Source organism: Bos mutus, chromosome 21 (assembly GCF_027580195.1).
Source record: "Bos mutus isolate GX-2022 chromosome 21, NWIPB_WYAK_1.1, whole genome shotgun sequence".
In the NCBI taxonomy this organism is placed as follows: Eukaryota; Metazoa; Chordata; class Mammalia; order Artiodactyla; family Bovidae; genus Bos; species Bos mutus.
In genome coordinates this window covers 33,161,588-33,185,374 of record NC_091637.1, presented here as the reverse complement: position 1 = coordinate 33,185,374, position 23,787 = coordinate 33,161,588, and the positions used below count along the sequence as shown (strand labels likewise).

The 23,787-nt window shown below is 44.2% G+C and overlaps 1 protein-coding gene and 1 pseudogene across 2 annotated transcripts in view; both read right to left on the bottom strand.

The window, feature by feature from the left end:
* The window catches only part of EDC3 (enhancer of mRNA decapping 3), a 56,630-nt gene that overhangs the window by 3,854 nt on the left and 28,989 nt on the right, over positions 1-23,787 (bottom strand). For both annotated transcript variants that reach the window (XM_070358619.1, XM_070358618.1), the window contains 3 exons: positions 18,060-18,395; positions 6,621-6,774; positions 1,120-1,337 (listed from right to left, as the gene is read on the bottom strand). In XM_070358619.1, coding sequence (XP_070214720.1) covers positions 1,120-1,337; positions 6,621-6,774; positions 18,060-18,395 — 708 coding nt within the window. The remainder of the gene's footprint in view (positions 1-1,119; positions 1,338-6,620; positions 6,775-18,059; positions 18,396-23,787) is intronic.
* LOC138984468 (small nucleolar RNA SNORA70) lies at positions 14,037-14,178 on the bottom strand (annotated as a pseudogene).

The window sequence follows — 23,787 nt, the reverse complement described above, 5'->3', positions numbered from 1 at the left end:
TTTCCTTCTCCTTCAGTGACCACTCTTTCCCTGTCTCTTAGCTGGTCCCTTAAACTTCTATCCAAAGAACTCACTCTAACAACCTATCTATTCTCTTTTCCTAAAAGATACCTTATCCAGGCTCATTACGGCTTTAAATACCACCTCCCCACACTTGTAACTCCAGACTGGATCCCTTCACTTAACTCCAGACTCATCTCCATCAATCAACATTTCCACCTGCCTATCCAATGGGCTTCTGCTCTTCTTCCCCAAACCTCCCCCAGCTCTTCCCATCTCTGTGATGGCACCTCCATCCTTCCAGTTACTCAGGTCAAGAACCTTGGAGTCATTCCTTACCCTTCTCTTTCTCTTATCCTTTACATCCAATCTATAAACTCTTATCTTCAATACTGCTTCAGAAACTAACCACCTTTCATCACTTTCATGCTGTCTGAGCCACCATCACTTCTCGTTCCAATTATTACAACAGCCTTAATAATTCTGTGTACGTCTACAGTCTGCGCTCAAACAATAGACGTAATGATCGTCTGGAACCCGAGCTGGATTATATCTTTCTGCTACTTATTCCTAAAGTGACTCTCCATCTCAAAGTTCAAACCTTACATAAAGACCCACAGGCCCTGTATGACAGACCCTGAAATGTCTAAGTCTACTGCTTCCCTCCACCCAACCCTCCAACATTCTCGAGTTCCCTTCCCTGTTTTATTTGTCTCCATAACACTTACTACCATCTGACCTGAGAGAAATGTCACTTGTCATCTGTCCTAACCAGAATGTAAGCTCCACAAAAGCATGGATTAAGAAAAAATAAAAATCTATCGCCATATCCCCAGTGTCAGCAACAGCACCCATTCTGTACTTATCTGTGAAACGAATAAATGGATACCCACCTCTCCATCTGAGTGGTGGGAGGAGGAAGAAGGTGAAGGGATGGGAAGTAGGCAAGTCGACACCAAAGGTATTTATTTCCTTAAGACTCTAATACTCAGATCAGATCAGACTCTACTACTACTCATGAGCAAAGCGCTCTTTACTCTTTTTCCGCCTGTCGCCACTGGGCGGCGCCACCAGACCAAGAAAGCACTGAGGGCTCCCCAACCCTGTGCGAGGGCTCACCTTTAAGGCTAGACACTTGTTGGCCCTGGGTCTTGCTGAAGAGAGACAGCTCATTGGTAATGGATTCCAGCATCTTCACGAAGTTGGGCAGAAAGAGGATGACCTGGACATCGTGGTTGGCTAGGTGCCTTCCACAACTGATGCCCTGAGCCCCCTTCACGTGAGGCCCACACAGCAGGGCCACTGCAGGCCTCTGGTGAACATTCTTGGGATTCAGCCTGGAACAGAAGGTAAAGAACATCACCAGCCGAGACTTGCCAAACCTTTGCCCCCTATACCGGACACCCCCTGGCACCTGCTGCTCTCAGGGCCAAGGTTCTAGAGGGGATGGACAAAATCCACTACAGGCCAAGCTCACAGGGTGGCCTTCCCACTGGCCCACACTTCATCTTTGTGTCCTCTTAGGTGGCGCTAGTGGTAAAGAACCCACCTGCCAATTCAGGAGACATGAGACCTGGGTTCGATCCCCGGGTCGGGAAGATCCCCTGGAGGAGGGCATGGCAACCCACTCCAGTAGTCTTGCCTGGAGAATCCCGTGGACAGAAGAGCCTGGCAGGCTACAGTCCACAGAGTCGCAAAGAGTCAGACTCGACTGAGGTGGCTTAGCATACACTAGGCAGTTCACTTGACCTTGTTCCGTAAACCAGCAGTGCCAGAACACTGCTTTCCAACCAAGAACACTTTGTTCTCACTGTAGGACCTATTACATCAAACACTTCTCGGCAAAGAGGTTTTCCACCTCTGCAGCCTTCTTGACTCTTCTTCCCCAATGTGCCTGCTCTGCTGCAGCAAGACTGGTCTCATCACTCTCTCTTGCACCTGAAGGTTCTTTCTTGGTTCTGCTCAAACTACTTCACCTGCCCAGAGAGCCCTTCACTTACGAATCTCTGACCCACTCCTTCTAGGATTACTCTGGCTCAACTCCTAAGAGACTCACAGCAAGTACCAAAGAGGGTAGTTGTAAATCATACTCAATTAGTTGCCAGTCCAAGTTCTCGTCTCTGAGCTGCCAGTAAGCTAATAAGGGCAACGCTGGAGCTACTTTATTTCATAGACTGCTGGGTAGATGAATGGATGTAAAGCACTCTGAACAGGAACCGACACAGAAAGGGCTCAACTGATGCTGGTATCATAGTTCCGGTCACAGAGAAGGCAGACGGCTAAGGGCTTCCCGGCTGGGAGCTGCCTTGGACACTCACTTCTGATGAAGTCACTTTCAGCTTTACGCCATTCAAAGTGGAGACACCCCCCCCAACCCAAAAGAAAGGCTGAGACCCCTCTGGTCTCAGAGAAGCCGTAAATAAGGGGGTTAAAATTAGCCCTAGAGCTATGCCCAACTCCCAGACAGTGTTGTCTGCCTCCAGGCAGGAAGGCAGGGGAGATGAACAGCCAGAAAGAGGCTTAGGTCCCTGCTTGGGGTGGAGCAGGGACAGTCACTTATGGGTTTTCCCCAAAGAGAGGAAGACAGATGTTGTCAAGCCAAAGAGGAAACCCTCACTCTCCAAATAAATTCAGGGGAATTTGGTGGTGTACTTTCATATACACCAAGTCATTCATTTCTCCCCACCATGTTTGCATCGTAAGGCAATATGGTGAGTACTTCTCCCTGCTCACAGATAACTGCAGAGTTCATCTGACTCCCCCGGGTTTATTCCCTAAATGAACGCTTCCTCTCACAGAGGCATGCCCCATCCGAGAACTCAAGACAGACCACAACACCCACAGACCCAACAGCAGGGGTCAGAGTCCAGGCACTGGAGACCGAGCTTCACCGTGAACCACCAGTGTCACGTGGGCCAAGTCTTTCTGCTCTCTTGAGCCCTAGCTTGCTCATTTTAAAACCCAGTCTACTATTTACCTTCAAGGTGAAGCAACGAGGAGCAAATTAAATGCTATTGTGAAGGCACAGTGAAAAAATGCATGATACTTAACATACCATGGTACTTCACATCACTCTGCAGATGATGCTGTTAAAGTGTTGCGCTCAATATGCCAGCAAATTTGGAAAACTCAGCAGTGGCCACAGGACTGGAAAAGGTCAGTTTTCATTCCAATCCCAAAGAAAGGCAGTGCCAAAGAATGCTCAAACTACCGCACAATTGCACTCATCTCACAGGCTAGCAAAGTAATGCTCAAAATTCTCCAAGCAAGGCTTCAACAGTATGTGAACTGAGAACTTCCAGATGTTCAAGCTGGATTTAGAAAAGGCAGAGGAACCAGAGATCAAATCACCAACATCCACTGGATCATAGAAAAAGCAAGAGAGTTCCAGAAAAACATCTACTTCTGCTTCACTGACTACACCAAAGCTACACTTCATTGACTACACTGTGTGGATTACAACAAACTGTGGAAAATTCTTAAAGAGATGGCTATACCAGACCACCTTACCTGACTCCTGAGAAATCTGTATGCAGGTCAGGAAGCAACAGTTAGAACTGGACATGGAACAACGGACTGCTTCCAAATTAGGAAAGGAGTACGTCAAGACTGTATACTGTCACCCTGCTTATTTAACTTATATGCAGGGTACATCATGCGAAATGCTGGGTTGGTGAGTACAAGCTGGAATCAAGACTGCTGGGAGAAATATCAATAACCTCAGATATGCAGATGATACCACCCTTATGGCAAAGAAAGCAAAGAGGAACTAAAGAGCCTCTTGATGAACGTGGAAGAGGAGAGTGAAAAAGCTGACTTAAAACTCAACATTCAAAAAACTAAGATCATGGCATCCAGTCCCATCACTTCATGGCAAATAGATGGGGAAATAATGGAAACAGTGAGACTTTATTCTCTTGGGCTCCAAAATCACTGCAGATAGTGACTGCAGCCATGAAACTAAAAGACGCTTGCTCCTTGGAACAAAAGCTATGACAAACCTAGACAGTGTACTAAAAAGCAGACATTACTTTGCCAACAAAGGTCTGTCTAGTCAGCTATGGTTTTTCCAGTAGTCATGTATGGATGTGAGCGCTGGACCATAAAGAAGGTGCAAAGAACTCATGTTTTTGAACTGTGGTATTGGAGAAGACTTTTGAGAGTCCCTTGGACTGCAAGGAGATCAAACCAGTCAATCCTAAAGGACATCAACCCTGAATATTCATTGGAAGGACTGATGCTGAAGCTGAAGTTCCAATATTTTGGCCACCTGATGCGAAGAGCCAACTCATTAGAAAAGACAGATGCTGGGAAAGATTGAAGGCAGGAGGAGAAGGGGACAACAGAGGACAAGATGGTTGGATGGCACCACCAACTCAATGAACATGAATTTGAGCAAGCTCCAGGAGTCGGTGAAGGACAGGGAAGCCTGGTGTGCTGCAGTCCATGGGTCTCAAAGAGACGGACATGACTGAACAATTAACATACGTGAAAGTGATTACGGAGGTATCTTCCTCAAAGGAAAGCCAGCAACTGTTGCAAAGAACAGTACTGTTGGCCCTTCTGAGAGCTCAGACACTGAAAGAACAGACAGGCACAAGGATAGTCAACCACAAGAAGTCCATTCCACAAAGAGGAATGGACTTAAGAAGGACATTCAGGTCCTGCCCCCAAACTGCTATTTCTGGGAAGCCACTTAATGGCCTCAAATACTTCCAGGAAGAGCTTATTCCAAGGGTTGCCCCAGTGGCTGCTCTGGGAGGAGGTTCAACGGTCAGCAGACCCAAGAGCATGATATACTGCAGAGGGCAACTTGCACTATTTCCTCCTTTGCGGTCTCCATTGGCTCTTCCCCAGGCCAGGCCAGAGATCCGGGTAGGAAAGCAGGCCTAAGTCAAGGGGCAAGGTGGATGAACACAACTCTACAGGGAGAGGGGTGGAGAAGCAAGGAGGGGAACCTCACTGTCAGTGTGGATCACCTTAGCCACAACTCTCCCACAAGACTAGCAATGTCCTCCTCTTCGCTGACAAATCCAGCAGACACCTTCAACCTTAAATGTGCTTGCTCGCTCAGCATCACCACTGCTAACCATTCCTTTATTCCTTAAACACTATTTCTTTGGTTCTTAAGCCTTGCCCTCTTGGTTCTCTTACCTCTCTGGCTTTAAACTTTCTTAGCTATTCTGGAAGGCTCATCTCTTAACTAGGCTTTAATGCTGATGTTTCCCAGAATTCCACCCCAGGCCCTTTCCACTCTTCACACCTTCTCCTTAACGGAGCCTGCCTATTCTTATACCACATACCAGCTGATGACTTCCGATCTCTATCTTCTGCTCAGACCTTTTTCTAAACTTCAGATCCAGATTGCTAGTAGTCCATCTGCATGTCTCACAGTCCTAAACTCAACATATCCAAAACAAAACCTACCACCTCCTCCATGCCTGCTCCTCTTCCCACATTCCTTATCATAGTGACTGCTGTCACTGTCTAGCCCAGCGTTCAGGCTAGGACGCTTTAAGCTCAGTGATCACTGACACTTTATTTTCAATCACCTTTCATATCCACTCAATACCCTGCCTCTTGATTTTACCTTAAAAAGCTCCCTCATCTATCTACTCCTCTGATCCCCTCTTCCCTACTTGGGACTATCATCACCTGGCCCCTGGCTCAGTTTTCTGTTACAATTTTCTAACTGGTCTCATGGCCTCCAATCTTGTCTCTGCTAATCTACTCAGCCAAAGTTTTTAAACACAAAACTAATCATGTTATAGCAATGGCAACCCACTCAGGTACTCTTGCCTGGAAAACCCCATGGACGGAGGGGCCTGGTGGGCAGCAGTCCATGGGGTCGCTAGGAGTCGGACACAACTGAGCGACTTCACTTTCACTTTTCACTTTCATGCACTGGAGAAGGAAATGGCAACCCACTCCAGTGTTCTTGCCTGGAGAATCCCAGAGACGGGGGAGCCTGGTGGGCTGCCATCTATGGGGTCACACAGAGTCGGACACGACTGAAGTGACTTAGCAGTAGCAGCAACAGCATTACTGAAGTACCCTCAGCAGTTCCCTATCACTCAGCTGTACCAAAACTGGGTCTCTAGAGGTTAGAAGGCAAGCCTCTGCTAGTTGGCAGGAGTCTTAGAGTCAACTGCTTCCAGGAAGGAAGAATCAAAGAGTGGTTTGTTGGAGAAGAGGCTTCCCAGGTGGTGCTAGTGGTAAAAAAAAATCCACCTGCCAACAATGCAGGAGACATTAAGAGACACGGGTTCAATCCCTGAGTCGGGAAGATCCCCTGGAGGAGGGCATGGCAACCCACTCCCGTATTTTTGCCTGGAGAATCCTCATGGAGAGAGGAGCTGGAGGGAGGGCTATAGTCCGTGGGGTCACAAAGAGTCAGACACGACTGAGCATGCGTAAGCACTGGAAGAATAACAAGGACTCCCAGGACAGGGTGAGAGCGGCAAACAAACGCTGTGTGGCGTCCCGGCAAGTGACTTTACAGAGACTCGCGTTAGAGGAGCAGCAGCAGAACCCCTGCGTGTGTGAGGCACCATGGGGGCGCCGAGGCAGAGCAGCATCATCCCACACTCACCCCCACCCCCCCTCCTTCGGGCATTTACCTGTTGGGTCCTCCGAGCAGGGTCAATGCCATCTGACTGGCACACACGCCTGTCATCTCCAGTCTCCGCTCCAGAGTCAAGCCATGCTTCTCAGCCACAGCCAACAGCTTTTTATGCAGCTCGTAGGAAATACTTGGGACAACCAGGCCAGAGTCTGCAGTTTGAAAGGAGGTGAGGAAAAAGGCAAAGTGATTACAGGAAACCAGTTCTTCAAATAGTGAAGTTGATCCGCGAAAGCCAAGACTTTAAGACTGACCCTCTTCAGCCCATTTGCATAGTCCAAGACAAAGGCATGCTATGCAGCTCTCCAGAGCTCAAGCAGTCGATGTGGAACTACGTAACAACCTGTTCAGGCTACCACAGAGCCGGGGTGAACTTAACCTCTCTTAGAAGTTTACCTTTAGACCATGAAGAGGCCAAATCCACCAACATGTACCTGGTACTATCAAGAAAAGGCTGCCAACCACATTACAACATGCTTTTCTCAAAGTAGGGGAAATGCCCCTCCTGGCTGTGAGGTTTTTCCTCATAAGCAGACCCCTTATTCTTGCCTAGAGTGGAAAAGACACTCGCTAACCCTCCTGACCCTCTGGTCCGCGCTATTCAATTTTCAGGCAGGATGACCTGTTCACCCCATCTGCTCCCCACATCCTCTTCCTCCTACTCTCCTCTACTTAGCCCTTCTGTTTGGCCAAAGAAATTCAACTAGAAACTTGCTTTCTTGAATAATTTGTTGTTTTCTCCCCCTTTGGGTGACTGTAACCTAAAACTCTTACCAAAGAGAAAGAGTACATGGAAAGTAACCTATGGTTTGCTTTAAGCTACTGAGAAGAAATCTTTTACTCACTATAAACGAATTGCAACTAATAAAGGTTAGGGAAAACCACAGTCACTGAAAGTACACCATCAAAAACACTTGGTTTTACGAGGTCAAAGTCTTCAGCAGCTCGGTACACTTGAAGAAGTCTATAGCATTACATGTCCAGGAGCAAGGTGCTGTTTCAGAGCCCAGAAAACCAGGATAGGAAAGAAACAGCAAAGTCAAAAACTGTGATCTTTTGCCTTGATCTCCAATGCCACCTTACAAAGGTTAAAGATACTGGACTGCCAAGGGAGCAAACTCTCTGCCAGTGAGCCCTGGGCTCAGAGACAGAAACACAGGTTCCAATCAGCAAGTTATCAAGGGATTTTGCATGTATCTAGTTTTGTCTGGATGGATCACATGCCCCCCACACCACTTTAAAAATGTATTTGGCTGCTGGCATGTGGGATCTAGTTCCTTGACCAGGGATGTACTCTGGGGCCCCTGGATTGGATGCGTGGAGTCTTAACCACTGGACTCTCATGGAAGTCCCTCAGGTGCCTTTTTAGATCCTGTGTCCTCATCTGTACTGGAATGTAAACCCCTCAAAGTAGGGATATAAGCCTCTTCCTTCCTCGACCCCCACCTCAGTTCTGTCATCTCAGCTGTATTTATTTACCAATAGAGGCAAGATCTCATCAGGTACTCAAACGTATAAATGATGCCAATCTACCGTTTCTTGTGTGACTGAACTCTAAGGCAGAAGTTTTCATCAGAAAGTTCATCGCCATCCTGTTGGTTCCAGAGCCCTCTACAGAAAAATTTCTCTTCCTCACTGATGATTTCAGGAGAAATTTCCTGAGGTTCTATCCATTATCCAGTCCTGCCTACATAGATCCCTAAAACCACAGAGAATCAGGCTGTGGCTATACATTTTAACAACAGAAACCCAAGCATAAAGACTGAACTTACAGTACCCATGTCTGTATTCTCTCAAGGAAAGGCAAAATAATAATGTAATAATAAAAACCATCTCCATGTCAAAACGAACACTGTCCTGTTGGTTAACTGAGCTCCTCCACCTGTCTGAGTCCTAATCCTGCTGGGAGCAGACATGACAGGCAGTGAGCCTCGCCTCGCCCCTTGCCCCTTCTGAAAAGTGAGCCATTGACACCCCAGATGCTGATGCTGGGGGCTGTAGCCTGATTGCATGTCAACAGCCGATTAAACAGCCATTTATTATGGTCGGTTTCAGACATGCACATATTATCAGAACTAATTGGGAACCACTGATAGCAGTGTGGAAAAGGGTGAATGAATTCTCAGGAATCCTAAGACACTAACAACCCTAAACCTGTCAGACAAGTCACGCACCTGCCTACTTCAAACACCCTCTTCACCTGCAGAGTCACGCAAAGGCGAGCTTTCCCTCCAGTCCGTGCAGCTCTTTGCCTACTTATTCCCTTTCTGGCGAATCTGAAACAGGCCAGGGCAGTGCATCCTGTGCCTGCCCCTCCACTAATTGAACTTTCTTTCTGGAACTAGGTCTTGTGCTACACGTGCAGGTGCCTCGTCTCCAGTTCTGAGGGCTCTCCGAGGGCAGACTGAGCATTTTCTGCTTTCTCCTCACAGTTCCTAGAGGTACAAGGCTGATGGCACAGCGGGAGGAGAGCTTACCCTACTCTAGACGGCTGGCTACTGCAGCCGGAAACCGTGTCTATTACATCTCACTGATGTGTGCCAAGGGGAAGGGGCCCTGATGAACTGGCACATTTTGTAGCCCAGGGAAAGATCTGGCCAGGAATCCTTTCTGTTCAGTCTACCAGTCACAGCGTCCAGGACTTCACTGTACCCTACTCTGTTTCTCTAAAAGGAACATGCCAGCACCACAAAATGTTCCTTTTCAACATTTACGCACAAAGTCCAACAGGCAGACTGGCTTATCAGAAACAAGCAGAGGGAATAAAATAAACTCCGAAGGAAGGACACCAAGAACCTAGCGTGTGAAGTGCGAACAATAACACTGCAGAAGCCTGAACACGGGCCAAGCCCAATTATGTTTGGGTTGGAAGGTGGATGTTAATTGTTTGGGAACCAAGGCAATAACAGTAGTGGGTAGGGCTTCTCTTAATATTAATATGTTCTTTACAGCTGTCGGTGAAATAAGAGAGAGATAATTATAGCCAGTTCGTGACAAGCAGAGCCCTTCTTAGGATCTGATTAACCTTAGGGTATCAAGGAAAACGGCTTAAGCACACCCAGTACAGGCCAGGAGAGAAGACACTTCCTCCCCGCACAGCTCGCCCCACAGACGGGGAGGCAGGGCCGTGAAGCCCCGAGGCCCAGCGTCATGTACGCTGCCCCTTCTTCATGTCTCTGTCTCTTTCACACTGCTCCTTTCAGCACACACCATCTGGGGCCTTTCCCTCCCTTAAGGACACGCGGACATGCCCTCACACCCTCCATGTACTTCCCCACCCTCAGAAGCCTTCCAGTGCCGTGTCAGGTCTTCCTCCACAGCCTCTGCACGTACATCCCTCCCACTCCTTCAAACCTCCCAGCCTTTCTGTTGCGTAACAGAAAAGTGTTACCCACGGCAAAGTGTCCTCTCCAATCCAAACTCAATCCTCACACTGGCAGGGCCTCATACTTGGAAAGGCTGTGTGTATCCCATGTCTTATCAATGAGGAGCAGAGCTCAGTTACGGGCACAGGGATTTCTCTAGGAGTATGAATTCTTATTCCACCCTGTGGTGGTCACATAACTGGGTGGCGATATCATGAGCTCTTTTTTGGAGTATAAAACCACTGGTAAATTCACACCTTCAGACCCACAATGTACAGACAGCCCCTGAAGACGTATATTAAGGCTGCCATAAAACGCAATTTGGTGTCAGGTGTATCTTTGAAAGAAGAATTTGTTACAAGAAAGCTAAGTACTCCTAATATTCTTTATAAGAGTCCACAAGGCCTCCCATGATCTGGCCCCGCATACTACAGCTCCTTTACCTTGGAACTCAACCCCAGAGGCTCCAGGCATCTGGCTGCCTCTGGGTCCTGAGTATTCCAGGTTCCTTGTGGGCCTAGGAAGCTCGTTCCCTCACATGCTTTCCCTCTTCTGGCATTCTCCTCTCTCTTTCAATGCTCCTCCACACCACACATGGCTGATTCTTCCTTCTTCAGGTCTCAGTTTAAATATCCCCCAGTCTCAGCATGTTGCTTACTTCCTTCATTGTGCTTAATACAATTTGTAAGTAACTTTTGCCTTCCTTTTGGACTATCTACTCTGCTAGACTGTAAGCTCCATGAGGGCAGTGACTCTGCCTTGTTCACTGCCATATCCCCTTTCCCACTGTGCCTTCAGTGCTAGCACAGTGCCTAGTGGAGGGGCTACAGAAGTGTGTGTTGAATTCACGAATGAATGGGAAGGAAACCTGTGCAACAGCCTCGGGGCATTCCATTCTGCAGCTGGATAAGAGTCCAGCTGTAACCAAAGGCAAGTGTGGGTAAGATGTTTCTGACTCCCCACTTGTTCCTTCCCCCATTAACAACAAGACCAACCTCCTAGCCTCACTGGACCTCATTCCTTCAGGTTAAAGCTCTAGTGGAACAAGCTTTGGACTCAAGAGGTAAAGGACTTCCTAACAAAGATGACTCACTGATTACAAAGGGGAAAGTATCTTTACAAAGAAGAAATCTGTTGGACAACACCTTACCAAGAGATCAAACTTGCCTCAGGGAAGGACAAACTGATGCTGTGTCCTCTTATGATGTGACACCCCACAAGAGACAGAGCGCCACCAAACTCCTGGAAAAATGTTTAACACGAAACACATCAGAATGAAACAATATATCCAAACTAAGGGGTATTCTACAAATCAACTGGTCTAGACTCTTCACAAACGTCAGTATCACAAAAGACAACAAAAGTTGTGGGAACTATCCTGATTAAAGGACACGAAAGAGATCTGACAAATAAATGTAACACACAACGGTTGATTAAAAATACAACTATAAAGGACATAATTGGGACAACAGCAAAGCTTTGCATACTAGATAATACGTCTGTATTAATTTTAAATTTTCTGAGAGCAAACTTGTAGTGTGACTGGAGAGAGCAACATCCTGTTGAATACATACGTAAGTAGGGGTGAAATGTAAAAAACAAAATATAATGAACTAAATCTCAAGTTGTTCAGGGGTGTGTGTTTATGTATTTCTATAAAGTAAATGTAGCAAAATGTTAACTGGTGCATCTAAATGAAGGACACACATTTGTTCATTCTATTATTCTAGTAACTGCTCTGAAATTCTGATTTTTTTCAATATAAAAAGTTGGGGAGGGACTTCCCTAGTGGTCCAGTGTGGCTGGGACTCCACGCTCCACGCTCCCAATGAAGAGCATGATCAGGGAACTAGATCCCACATGGCCACAACCAAGATCCAGCACAACCACAAATAGATAAAATTTTTTTTTAAGTCGGGGAGAAAAAAGAAAGATCCAAACATGATCAACAAATGTTTACAAATGTAGTAATACATCAAGCCAGTGGTAGGGTGGGGAACGGCAGGAAACAGAATAAATAAAAAGAATATGAGAACAAACCACATTCTTAGTCTTACAATCTAGCTGGAAGAAAAAAAATATATGTACAAATATCAGAGAACACAATCCTGACCACAAGTGTAAAATGTGGATTTCAAGCCAGGAGTTGCAGGAAGTGTCAAATCCTCAATCTGAACCACACTTGAAAGACAGGCAGAATCCTAGTCACAAAGATAAAAGAGAGAGCACACCCAGGGTGGGGGAGGGGCTACGAACAAAGTTCCAGGGGCTGGAATGGGTGTGGCAGGAGCCCAAGGCCTACCGCAGGACTCGCTTAGAACGGTGGGCGGGCCAGATGTCAGGTTGTTTCATACAGGATGACATTATGCAGAACTGATTTCAAGAGACAAAGGGAGCCTGCAGAGTAGCACCATAAACTAGAAGATCATGACAATTTCAAGGGCCACACATGAAGAAGAGAATCTGGAGTCAATGAATACTGAGGATAGAGGTAAACTCCTTGTCAAAACTGCTGCAGAAGGAATCAGTGTGCTATTAAATTAGAAAAAAATGGCCTCCAGGGTTCTTTCTAGTCATGAATTTTTATGAGAAGGAAGAGGGAAAGATGGCCACAAAGTTTCACGCTGGACACTTAAAAGAATAGTGATTCCACTGAAAGAAATGGGAAACTAAGGAGTAAAAGATATGGGTGACAGTGAATAACTAACTTAGCTTTGATACACTGAATTCAAGCAGGATGGTGGATACACTGAAATCCAACTCGTTCCTTGCCTGGCTAGACACTTGTGGCTATGAAATGGCAAAGAGCATATAATAGCAAAAAAGTCACATTTGCAGAGACCAATTCAGTTTTTAAAATGACAAACTGGTACCTTGATCAAAACTCAGGTGTCAGACCGTAATGTGATGGCTCCAGACTCCCTAGCCCTTAGTTTGAACTTAAACTCTTAAAACTCTGGGACTTCCCTGGCGGCACAGGGGATAGGAATCTGCCTGCCAGTGTTGGGGACACGCGTTTGATCCCTGGCCTGGGAAGATCCCACATGCGACAGGGCAACTAAGCCCACAACTATTGACATCTGCATGCCTAGACCCCATGCTCCACGAGAAACCACCCAACGAGAAGCTTGCACACCGCAAGAGTAGCCCCTACTTGCCACGGCTACAGAAGGCCTGCACACAGCAATGAAGACCCAGCGCAGCCAAAAACAAATAAACTTTAAAATATATACATAAAAAGGGTATAACAGTGTAACCCCAGAGATGCTACGAAAACTGTGATAAGCATATGAAGAGCTTAGAATGGTGCCCAGGATAGTTGATACCCCTGAACACCCAATACTATGACATCGATCATAATGTTTCTCCTTCCCCTCCCCTTTCTGCCATCTCTAAATCTTGCATACACCTCCATAATTTACTTGTTTACACATCTGGTTACCCTATATCCTAAGGCCCCTGACGGACAATGACTTACCCAGAGGATCCAGAAAAATTAGTGCCTAGCAAAAATTTTATAAATGTTGATGCTTTGAAGTAACTTTACTGCGAATGTCTCTGCAATTCACACTACTGACTGAACAATAATTGGAAGCTTGGCATGGCACTGGCTGCTTTCTACATTTCCTTGACAGGAAAGCAGGATCTACTGGTGAGCATGAGTAAGGAGGGGCAGCACCAAGGCTCTCGTGAGTGCACGGCCCACCACTTGTCCAGAGGGCCACGATTAGGGATGTAGTTAGATGTATCTAACTACAACCATTCAAGAAGAGCCACTTTTCTGCCACCATGTTTTCAATTTCATTAAACTTAGCAAGTCCCCAATTCTTGGAGATATGGATCTTCTGGCGGCCAAGGAACTTGAACTTGGTCCTGCAGAGGGCCTCAATCACATGCTCCTTGTTCTGAAGCCTGGTATGAATGGACATTATGACTTGGCCAGTGTGGACCCCGGTCACTGTGCCCTGGGGCTTTCCAAAGGCACCTAACATACAAGTCTGGAGCTTAGACTGATGACAGCATGGCAGTCATGAACGTCCACTGGAAAGGGCTATCTCCAAGGTCCGTTAGGGCAACCTGTGCAGCAACACACTGCATACACTACCGAGGAGGGTGCTATTTGCAGCCACTGCACACCAGGCCCCCGTGGGGAAGTGGGGAAGACAGCACAGTCAGCTTAACTGGCTGCAATCACATGACCTTATTTAAATGACAAGAATTATCCCTTTGTAGATAAAGAAATAGGTTCAGGAGTCCCCACGCAGCTACATAACTCAATTCTCTGACCCTACAGAAGCCCCTTCATGGAAGCCTTTAATGATTATTAAGTCCCTTAGTGTGGCAACACTACTATTTGCTTTCTTAGGGCTCAGCCAAAAAGCAGTGCAGGCAGAAAATCACAAAAACAAGTAGACTTGGCCTATTCTAAATTCATGCACTCTAACTACAAGTAGACTCTCATCGCCATTCATGCCCTGCACATACTATGCCTTTAATCCTCTTGCTCATTCAACCCTTTTCAATCTGTCTTCAATCATGAAATCCTATCAAATTCCCCTTTGTCACTTCTCTCATATGTTTGTCTTCTTTTCTACTCAGAAGTCCAAACCCATGACACATGAGTTGTGTCATCAGCCTCACTCTTCTTCCTGCTCTGGTCTCTCTCCTTAAATTCTAACCTGAATTCTATATAAGACCTGTCTTCCTAAAGACTAATCTTTCTAAAACAGATTTTGGATCATGTCTTTTTCAGAATCCTTCAGCTGCTCTTCATGGCCATAAAACAGGGGACAGCCTTAGCACACGAGGCTCTCTGTGCTCTGGTCTAAAGCTGTTTACAACTCCCACTCCTTCCTCCACCCCCAACAAAAATCTCTACCTTGGTCAAACCAGCCAACAGCCAATCTCCCACACAGCCCTTTACTCACACTCTGCACCAGCATCTGCCCAGCCTACCCATAAATATCTTCCTCTTCCTCTCTGATGAAATCTTGCCCATGTTTCAAGGCTTCTGCCCTGCTCCCTCTGTGAAGCTTTCCCTGATCACCCCACCTTCAGGACCTCTCCTGCCTCTCAACACCCCATGGATTTAATGTCCACATTCTCACTGGACTTCAGGTATATATGGGATCTTTCCATTTCCCAGTACATCTTAATAACATGGGTGCAAGGACTGTCTTAGAGTGACTTACACATAATAAGCACAGCATTTTGACTGGCCCAAACTATCTTAAATATTACTTTTACAATATTATTAATGTTGAGCAAAGATTCTTCTCTGAAGACTTTTCACTCTCCTAACTGGTGTTCTTTGGGGACCTCTCACCTCTGAACGTAAGAGTGCTCACACACATCTTGCATTTTATAGCCAAACTTAACTAACATATCTGCAACCGCTGGATACTATTATTCAGCAGGGGAGGTCCAAGCTGGAGGAATGTCCAACAATCTGCTGGAGACAGCAGCATAGTTCCAGGATCCAGAGGGGCTTTCCAGAGAGAAAAGATTTGGGTTAAACAAAGAGCTAAATTTAGTTGCTTCCTGAATGTGTTTTCCCAATCAATAGACCTTTTATAACACTGCCCCCACCACACACACATTTGGCAAAGAGTATTGCCAAGAGGAATATGAGCAATGAGAGAATAACAGCTCAGAAGCTGTTGACACCACTTAACATGCAGCCAGTGTGTAGGATACCAGCAGCAAGCCGCCCGATTCCTGACACCCAAACCATTACCAAATGGGGAGTAAACATGTTGTTCTTTTGCAACTCTGGGTATTAGCAGAAAATAGGTTTGCAGTTCTAGGACATGAATGCCATAAGGCTAGACTGGGGAGCAAGCCAAGCCACTCTCCATAACTGCTGATCTAAGTTGGTCTACTTATAAGGGAAGTAAAGAGAGAAGACTATATTATAATCTAAGTGCCATTAAACTATCCTTCTCATATCCTTCTTTCTCTTTAACTTATCTACATTCAGAAAAGGAAAAGAAAAGTGACAGATAAGGTTTGTAAGTGCCTTTGCCTCTCTGGACCTCAACGTCCTCAATCTGCAAAAATGAGAAAATTACATTCGGTGATCAAGTAACCTAACTTTTTTGGTCCTAGCTTGTTTACCTACATTTTCCAGATAGTGTGCCTTATTCTTATACTAACATTTGAATAGGAGAGCCAACTGGAAAAGTGCCCCCATCCAGGCACTATGTGAATAATACTGAGACAAAATCACTCGTGGGAGAAGTTGCTCAGCAAGATAACTGCGTGCTCGCTGTTTCCAGCACAGACCCTGCCTGACAAAAGGACTTCAATTCCACTCCTTATCACTGCTGAGAACAAAGAGAAAAACAAGACAGATGACGCTATAGGACCTCTTCTCCCCTCACTGTCAACGCTCCAGTGAAATCCAACTGGCTGCGACACACCACAAGCCGCCATACCTGAGTTCTTGGCCAACGTCTGGCACATGTGCTTTGCAGTATGTCTGTTAATCACAATTGTGATTAAAAAATATGAGAGGAGGGAACTTTCATTTCTTTCATTAAATTAAACAAAGTGTGAAGACTAAGCTGGGGAAATGGAGTACACAGTAAGAAAGAGTTCCCACCTCTCCTGTTGTCTACTTTGGCAAATGTTTTTCAGGTTCTTTTGGTTCTGAGAATCTTTCCTGATTCTTGCTGCTACTGTCTCCCTTTTAGCCACTTCACTCTGAGGCAGGCCATAATCTCCCCAAGCTTAGGAACCTCCGGGAAGTCACATACAGCATGAGCCAACCACCTCAGCTTCCAGACAGTTACCAGTAGAAGCAGCTTATTTTGTCACTGAGGGCAGTAAAAAGGAGAGCAGTCAAAAGTGAATGGGTAGCAGGATCTGAGTATACTACCAGCCTGCTGAATGAAGTTATTTGCCTTAACACGGGTGGTTAAAAAAAAAAAAAAAAAATTAAAGGAATCCATCAAGTCACACTGCCAGTATCACTTAAGTAACCTACGTTAGCAAAGAGGCATGCCTATCAGAGTCTGAAAGGTTAAGAAAGACTACTAATTTCTGTCTTTTACTGACAATCTGCTTATTTTCTTTTTACATGGAACCTTTTACACACAGCAAAACCAAATACAACAGAGCCCCGCTGATGTCTACAAAAATGCCATGCCGTATTTGATTTTCCCCAAAATGAAATTCTGCTGTCTCCATAAATCTCCCATAACTGCTACTAGCTTTCAAGCTACTGCTATCCTATTTTCAAGACTTCAAGCCAAAATGATTATTATCCTTATTAAAATGAATATGATTCCCCCTTTAGCTCCCAAATCACTCAATAACAATAGTTTCTATTTGTATTCCAAGAAGCCCAGTTAATAAGTTTGGGGGGAAGGGACAGAGACAGGGATGACACAGACCACCTGTCCCACAGCTGCCTCAAAGGCTACATTTGAAGAAAAGATTCTTATGCTAAAAAAGAGAGAAAGACTTTAAAATTACTGAGCCAACAGACACAGTGACCTATACATAACTACCAAGGTACCACTGTCATTGAACTTTATGACTAGCTCCTCAATGGCCAGGCTAGCAGGAGATGAGGACAGTATAGCAAACAAATGTAATTTATGGAAACCCTAATTTTAGCCAATGGTTTCAACCACTCAGCTCTGACTATTTCTTACCCCAGCAAACAACCAGTGCAACAGAGCTGAACTTATGGTAAAATCTACAGGCAGTAATAGGAAAGCCAAAGTGAAAACAGATCTAACTATGTCAAGCTAGAGAGTTAGCCTCTATGCCTTTAGCTGTTAACCATAACCTACTTAATAAACAGCAGACCAGATCCTGCCAGGCGCAGGATATAAATGGATATGTAGAAAAATCAGCCCCCATACCAATCGAGTGGTAAGCAGGATGATCAAGTGGCCACATCTCTAAAAGACAATATAATGGGCCAATGATCATGCCACTTAAGCTACTTCCTACTCCAACACTCTGACTCAGAATCTGGATCATTCTGTTTCAAGTACCAAAATAAAGTGGGGCAGTGGAGGAGGCGGGGGGATAGCCAGCGGGATGTGGGGTTAACTTACCTGTGCAGAACTCCTTGCTCACATTGTGGGGCACTGTGATCCGACGGTAGACAATGGGCTCTGACTCCAGGATGTTCTCATCGTGGCGGTACCGAGTAGGCCTCTCGTTTGGGATGCCCCGGGAACGGGTACCACTTCTCCTCTCATAGGTATCAATTTCCTCAAACACAGCTGCCTTGTCAAAAAGGGCCAGGTTCCCTTCAAAATCAAAATCTGTGTCTGGGATCTCCTCAATATCATCCCCAAAACACTCATCATCTTTATTCTTCATCTGGCCATTCTTTAAGCCACTTTTCTTTGGAGTTGCCTGATTTGGGTGCCTGCTACTAGATGACCCTGCAGAAAAAAACAGGAACTAAAGTCAGTATGCTCACAGAAAGTGCTCAGTGGGGAGCACAAATTACCACAAATCTCATGGAATAGTAGATTTCATAAAGTGCCCAAGTAACAGTGAATATGAAATAAGCAGTACTCCTGAAAATCTGAAGCTCTGCTCTTCATAAGGGAATTGGTAATGATCAAGGCTTTTTTGACAACTGACTATATCAAAAAAGTGGAGGGCAAGAACACAGCAGTCTCTCCACACAAGTCCAGGTGGTCTGATTCTGAACGTCCAGCCATTGATTAAGAGAGAAATAACCAGAGTAAAAGAAGGCCAAGTCCTCGTAACTTGAGGTTCAAAGAAAGATTTGTCCAAGTGGCTCTGAATTCCATGCTTACCAAGCAAGCCATTTTCTGATTTTTTAACTCAGTCTCAGGCTAGACCTCAGTAGGAAGGGAATCCCTGGGTTTACACAGATTCCAGATCTTGAGATGGATATACATCTGCCACTATAAGTTGATATATTTTGACTTACAGGCCTGTTTTTAGATCTTCTGGTTAATGTGACCTCTTTTCTTAAAATTTTATCACTCTGGGTTAGCAATTTCTGAACCATCAAATGATGACAAGGACCACACTGACATAATCCTGTAGAGGCCATATCAAGGTGCGTACCAACACCACAGCACTGAGGTCACTCTCTGTCTCTGAGACTCTCTGGCCACCACATGTCAGTCAACTACTCCTCCAGCAGCAAAGACCTCACAGAATTCTCCAAACCACGCCTTCCCAGAGAATCCTGAACTGAATTTATAGTTTGATCCCCATCTGACCACCCCGAAGGATGAACCAGGTGACTGGTATGCCAAATGGAACCTTTAACATAGTCTGAATAAATATAATGTACTTCCTTTTGTAAGACTGAGCGTCTCAATTTTTTTTTTTTTTTAAATTTTATTTTTTAAAAAAAAATCACATGCTCCCCATCCTGAACCCTCCTCCCTCCCAACCTCCCCATACCATCCCCCTGGGCCTTCCCAGCGCACCAGCCCCAAGCATCCAGCATCGTGCACTGAACCTGGACTGGCATCTCGTTTCATACATGACATTTCACATGTTTCAATGACATTCTCCCAAATCTTCCCACCCTCTCCCACAGAGTCCATAAGACTGTTCTATACATCAGTGTCTCTTTTGCTGTCTCGCATACACAGGGTTATCGTTACCATCTTTCTAAATTCCATATACATGCGTTAGTATACTGTATTTATGTTTTTCCTTCTGGCTTACTTCACTCTGTATAATAGTCTCCAGTTTCATCCACCTCATTAGAACTGATTCAAATGTATTCTTTTTAATGGCTGAGTAATACTCCATTGTGTATATGTACCACAGCTTTCTTATCCATTCATCTGCTGATGGACATCTAGGTTGCTTCCATGTCCTGGCTATTATAAACAGTGCTGCGATGAACATTGGGGTACACGTGTCTCTTTCCCTTCTGGTTTCCTCAGTGTGTATGCCCAGCAGTGGGATTGCTGGATCATAAGGCAGTTCTATTTCCAGTTTTTTAAGGAATCTCCACACTGTTCTCCATAGTGGCTGTACTAATTTGCATTCCCACCAACAGTGTAAGAGGGTTCCCTTTTCTCCACACCCTCTCCAGCATTTATTATTTGTAGACTTTTTGGACCGCAGCCATTCTGACTGGTGTGAAATGGTACCTCATAGTGGTTTTGATTTGCATTTCTCTGATAAAGAGTGATGTTGAACATCTTTTCAAGTGTTTGTTAGCCATCTGTATGTCTTCTTTGGAGAAATGTCTATTTAGATCTTTGGCCCATTTTTTGATTGGGTCATTTATTTTTCTGGAGTTGAGCTGTAGGAGTTGCTTGTATATTTTTGAGATTAGTTGTTTGTCGGTTGCTTCATTTGCTATTATTTTCTCCCATTCTGAAGGCTGTCTTTTCACCTTGCTAATAGTTTCCTTTGATGTGCAGAAGCTTTTAAGTTTAATTAGGTCCCATTTGTTTATTTTTGCTTTTATTTCCAATATTCTGGGAGGTGGGTCATAGAGGATCCTGCTGTGATGTATGTCAGAGAGTGTTTTGCCTATGTTCTCCTCTAGGAGTTTTATAGTTTCTGGTCTTATGTTGAGATCTTTAATCCATTTTGAGTTTATTTTTGTATATGGTGTTAGAAAGTGTTCTAGTTTCATTCTTTTACAAGTGGTTGACCAGATTTCCCAGCACCACTTGTTAAAGAGATTGAGATTGAGATTGTCTCAATTTTTAAAACACTCAAGTAGAGGTTGGGATGATCATGAGCAAACCCCCTCATACAGATCACCCCTACTATACTGCTCTAACTTGTCACAGCAACTCCCTTCTATTCAGTGGACCACGGGTCAGGAGACCTAGGACTTAGTTCCAGTTCTGTTATTAACATGTTATATAATCTTATATCTATCATCCAACTTCTCAATTTGCTTGTATGTAAAATGCTCACTGTGGTGCCCCTAACAGGGTTTCTAGTACACAGCAGTCCGTCAATAAATATTAAACGAATAACTCAACATCAGCAAGATTAATTACAATAATTATTCTGAAAGATGTATACTATACATATGTAACTCACGTTCTAAATCTTCCTCATGCCAAATATTGATATGGAAAAGGACTATGCTGCCAGTAAAGATGAGATTTAGGCCTCAGAGAAAAATCTAAGGCTGACCAAAATTATAAAAGGAAGGAAGAGTTGGCTGAGTCACTATAAAAAGCTGAGATTATGAATCACTGAGAAGCTTGTCAAAGTGTGGGTGAAGTTCTAGTTTCAATAATTTGACAAAAACATTTAATGAGAGCATTTTGTGAGCCACAGCTAAGTACCTGGAATACAGTACATAATCAAGACAAGTAACCCAAAAGGAAGGAGAGATATAATAATTAAAATACAATATAATGAGAAGTTTATATAAAGTGCTATAGAAACACGGATGAGAAAACAGAGCTGGATTAGGAATGGGAGAACAAGCATGAAAATACACGGTCAGGATAACACATTAGCAATATACGCAGGCAAGGGAAGAAACAGAGAAAAAGTCCAGTTTGCGAGATTATCATTGTACTGCCTCAATATTAAGTCAATATTATTAAATCAATATTAGGAAACAGGTCTTTGGCCCAGTGGTCTCTCTCCAGTGGTTGTGTGCACACCCAGGAGGGCAAAGGATGATGTGGGGAAAAGATACTAAGTATTTTATTTACTTTTTCTAACCAAAAAGAGGAAGAATTTAAGCCTTATGAACTTAAGGCACAGATGGAAATCAGCACCCTTAAGAAGTTTCATACTACCCAATCACTGGCAGTATTTGAGCTACCTGAAGAATGAGTGATGTTCCATAACAACAAGTGGATTTACATTGAAATGTTTAAACTATTGTAAAATATACATTACCATTTAAACCATTTTGAGTGTACAGTTCAACAGTATTAAGTACATTCATGTTGTACAACTATATACATTTTTAACTGCTGAAGCATACAAAAATAAGTGGCTTTAAAAGATACCTTAAGAAAAAAACTATGCAATAAAGATAATGCCAATAATGCAATCATAAGTGAACAAAAGAATGGCAGAGATAACACTTCCTCTATTCCTCTTACAGGCCTTCTTTAACCAGAGTGTTTTTAAAAATTAACCAGACCTAAGAAAATAGCCTCCAAAATTAAAAAATAAACAAAGTTATTCCAAACATGAATCGATATGGATTACCACTTCACCCTAAGTCTATACTCTTTATCATAGCCCTGGGGCCAAATCCAGCCCAACCATCACCTGCTTCTGTAAATAATGTTTTATGGGTATATGGTCACATTCCTTTGTTTACATATTGTCTAAGGCTATAAAGACAAAGTTAAATGTTTGAGACAGAGACCTTATGGCCTATAAACCCTAAAATATTTAATATCTCACCCTTTACAGAAGAAGTTTGCTCACTCTGCTCTACATCATGCCTCTCAGAGGTATTTTCTACAGCTAAGACTGCCATTAAAATTAAAAAGAAAAAATATTTTTTTCTTGAAATTAACTGAACTTAACCAGAATTCTCTGACTCTGTTTTACTCAAGGTGTTAAGCCTGTCACTTGTCATTCAGATCTGCCAGCCAGCACCATGCCTACACCAGAAGCACACACACACACACAACACCTCTGATGAATTAAAAATTCAAAACAACCACATCAAAAAACAAAAACCCCCAAACAAACAAAAAAAACTAAAGAGGTTATAAAAGAAAGGGCAACTTAAGACTAACTTATGAGAAAGAAAGGGAATCATCAAAAACTATGCCAAGCGTGTTGCGTGACTAAAAAGGACAGGAAGATGAAGTTGTCAACAACAATACAAGAGGGAGCATGAGGCAAGGACTTCAGAGGAAAGGAGTTCAGTCAAGTGCAGCATGAACTGACATTAAACTGTCCTGAACCTATCGCAATGACAGATGAAGACAAGCAATTAATCAATGGGAAAGAAGACAGAGAAAAAGAAACAAAACGGGAGATCATTTGTGGCTTGACCACAAACTACAAACATAACTCACAAACCCACAGTTCTTACTTTAGAAAGTATCAGGTATTTTCTCATGTTCCCGCTGAATACAGAACTTCCATTCATTCATTTGACAAAGATACACTAAGGATCAGCTATGCTCCAAATGCTTTTAAAAAAGCAGAGAGCAAAAAAATAATTTCCTTCTAAGAGGAAATACTGACATCACATATCAGCAAGAAAAAGATAAAGAGAATGTAAGGTAAATTAAAGGCAGGCTAACATGCTTAGTTGTCTCTTATTCTTCCCTTTCCTCATACTTAAAAAAAATACTGGGAAGTCCTAGGTGAATAAGCTATCTCAAAGTTTGGCTTACTCATCCCAAAGGGCCTGGCTCTGTATTAAACTGGCCTTTGGCCCCTGGGAGAGAAAAGCACTTCCCTTGGAAGAGATAAACAGTGCTTCCCAGATTTCTTTACCTTTCAATTACCAGGGCCAAGTGTGTGTTAAGACTAGAGCCTGGCCGCCTTCCTGTGCCATTTTGCTGCCAGCCTTTGGCACAGAGGCTCTTTGGCCATGAGAACTTATAACAAACCCATTGTTGTGTAACACTCAGTGCTACTTATTTATTGGAGCTTGTCACACACATATTGTACAGGGGAACTCTGTCCTGCACTTAGCACGCTAACGGGCACTTGAAGGTCAAATCACAAACGTTTTGGTGCCAGTCTCAATGGGGTTTATGAGGAGGTTCCTGAGAGTATCTAGTACCTTCTTTTCAACTCCCAAATTCTAGACCCTAGTAATCAATCAACCTTGGGTTCCAGCAGCAGCACCAGGGTTTTCAAGTTTGCTGG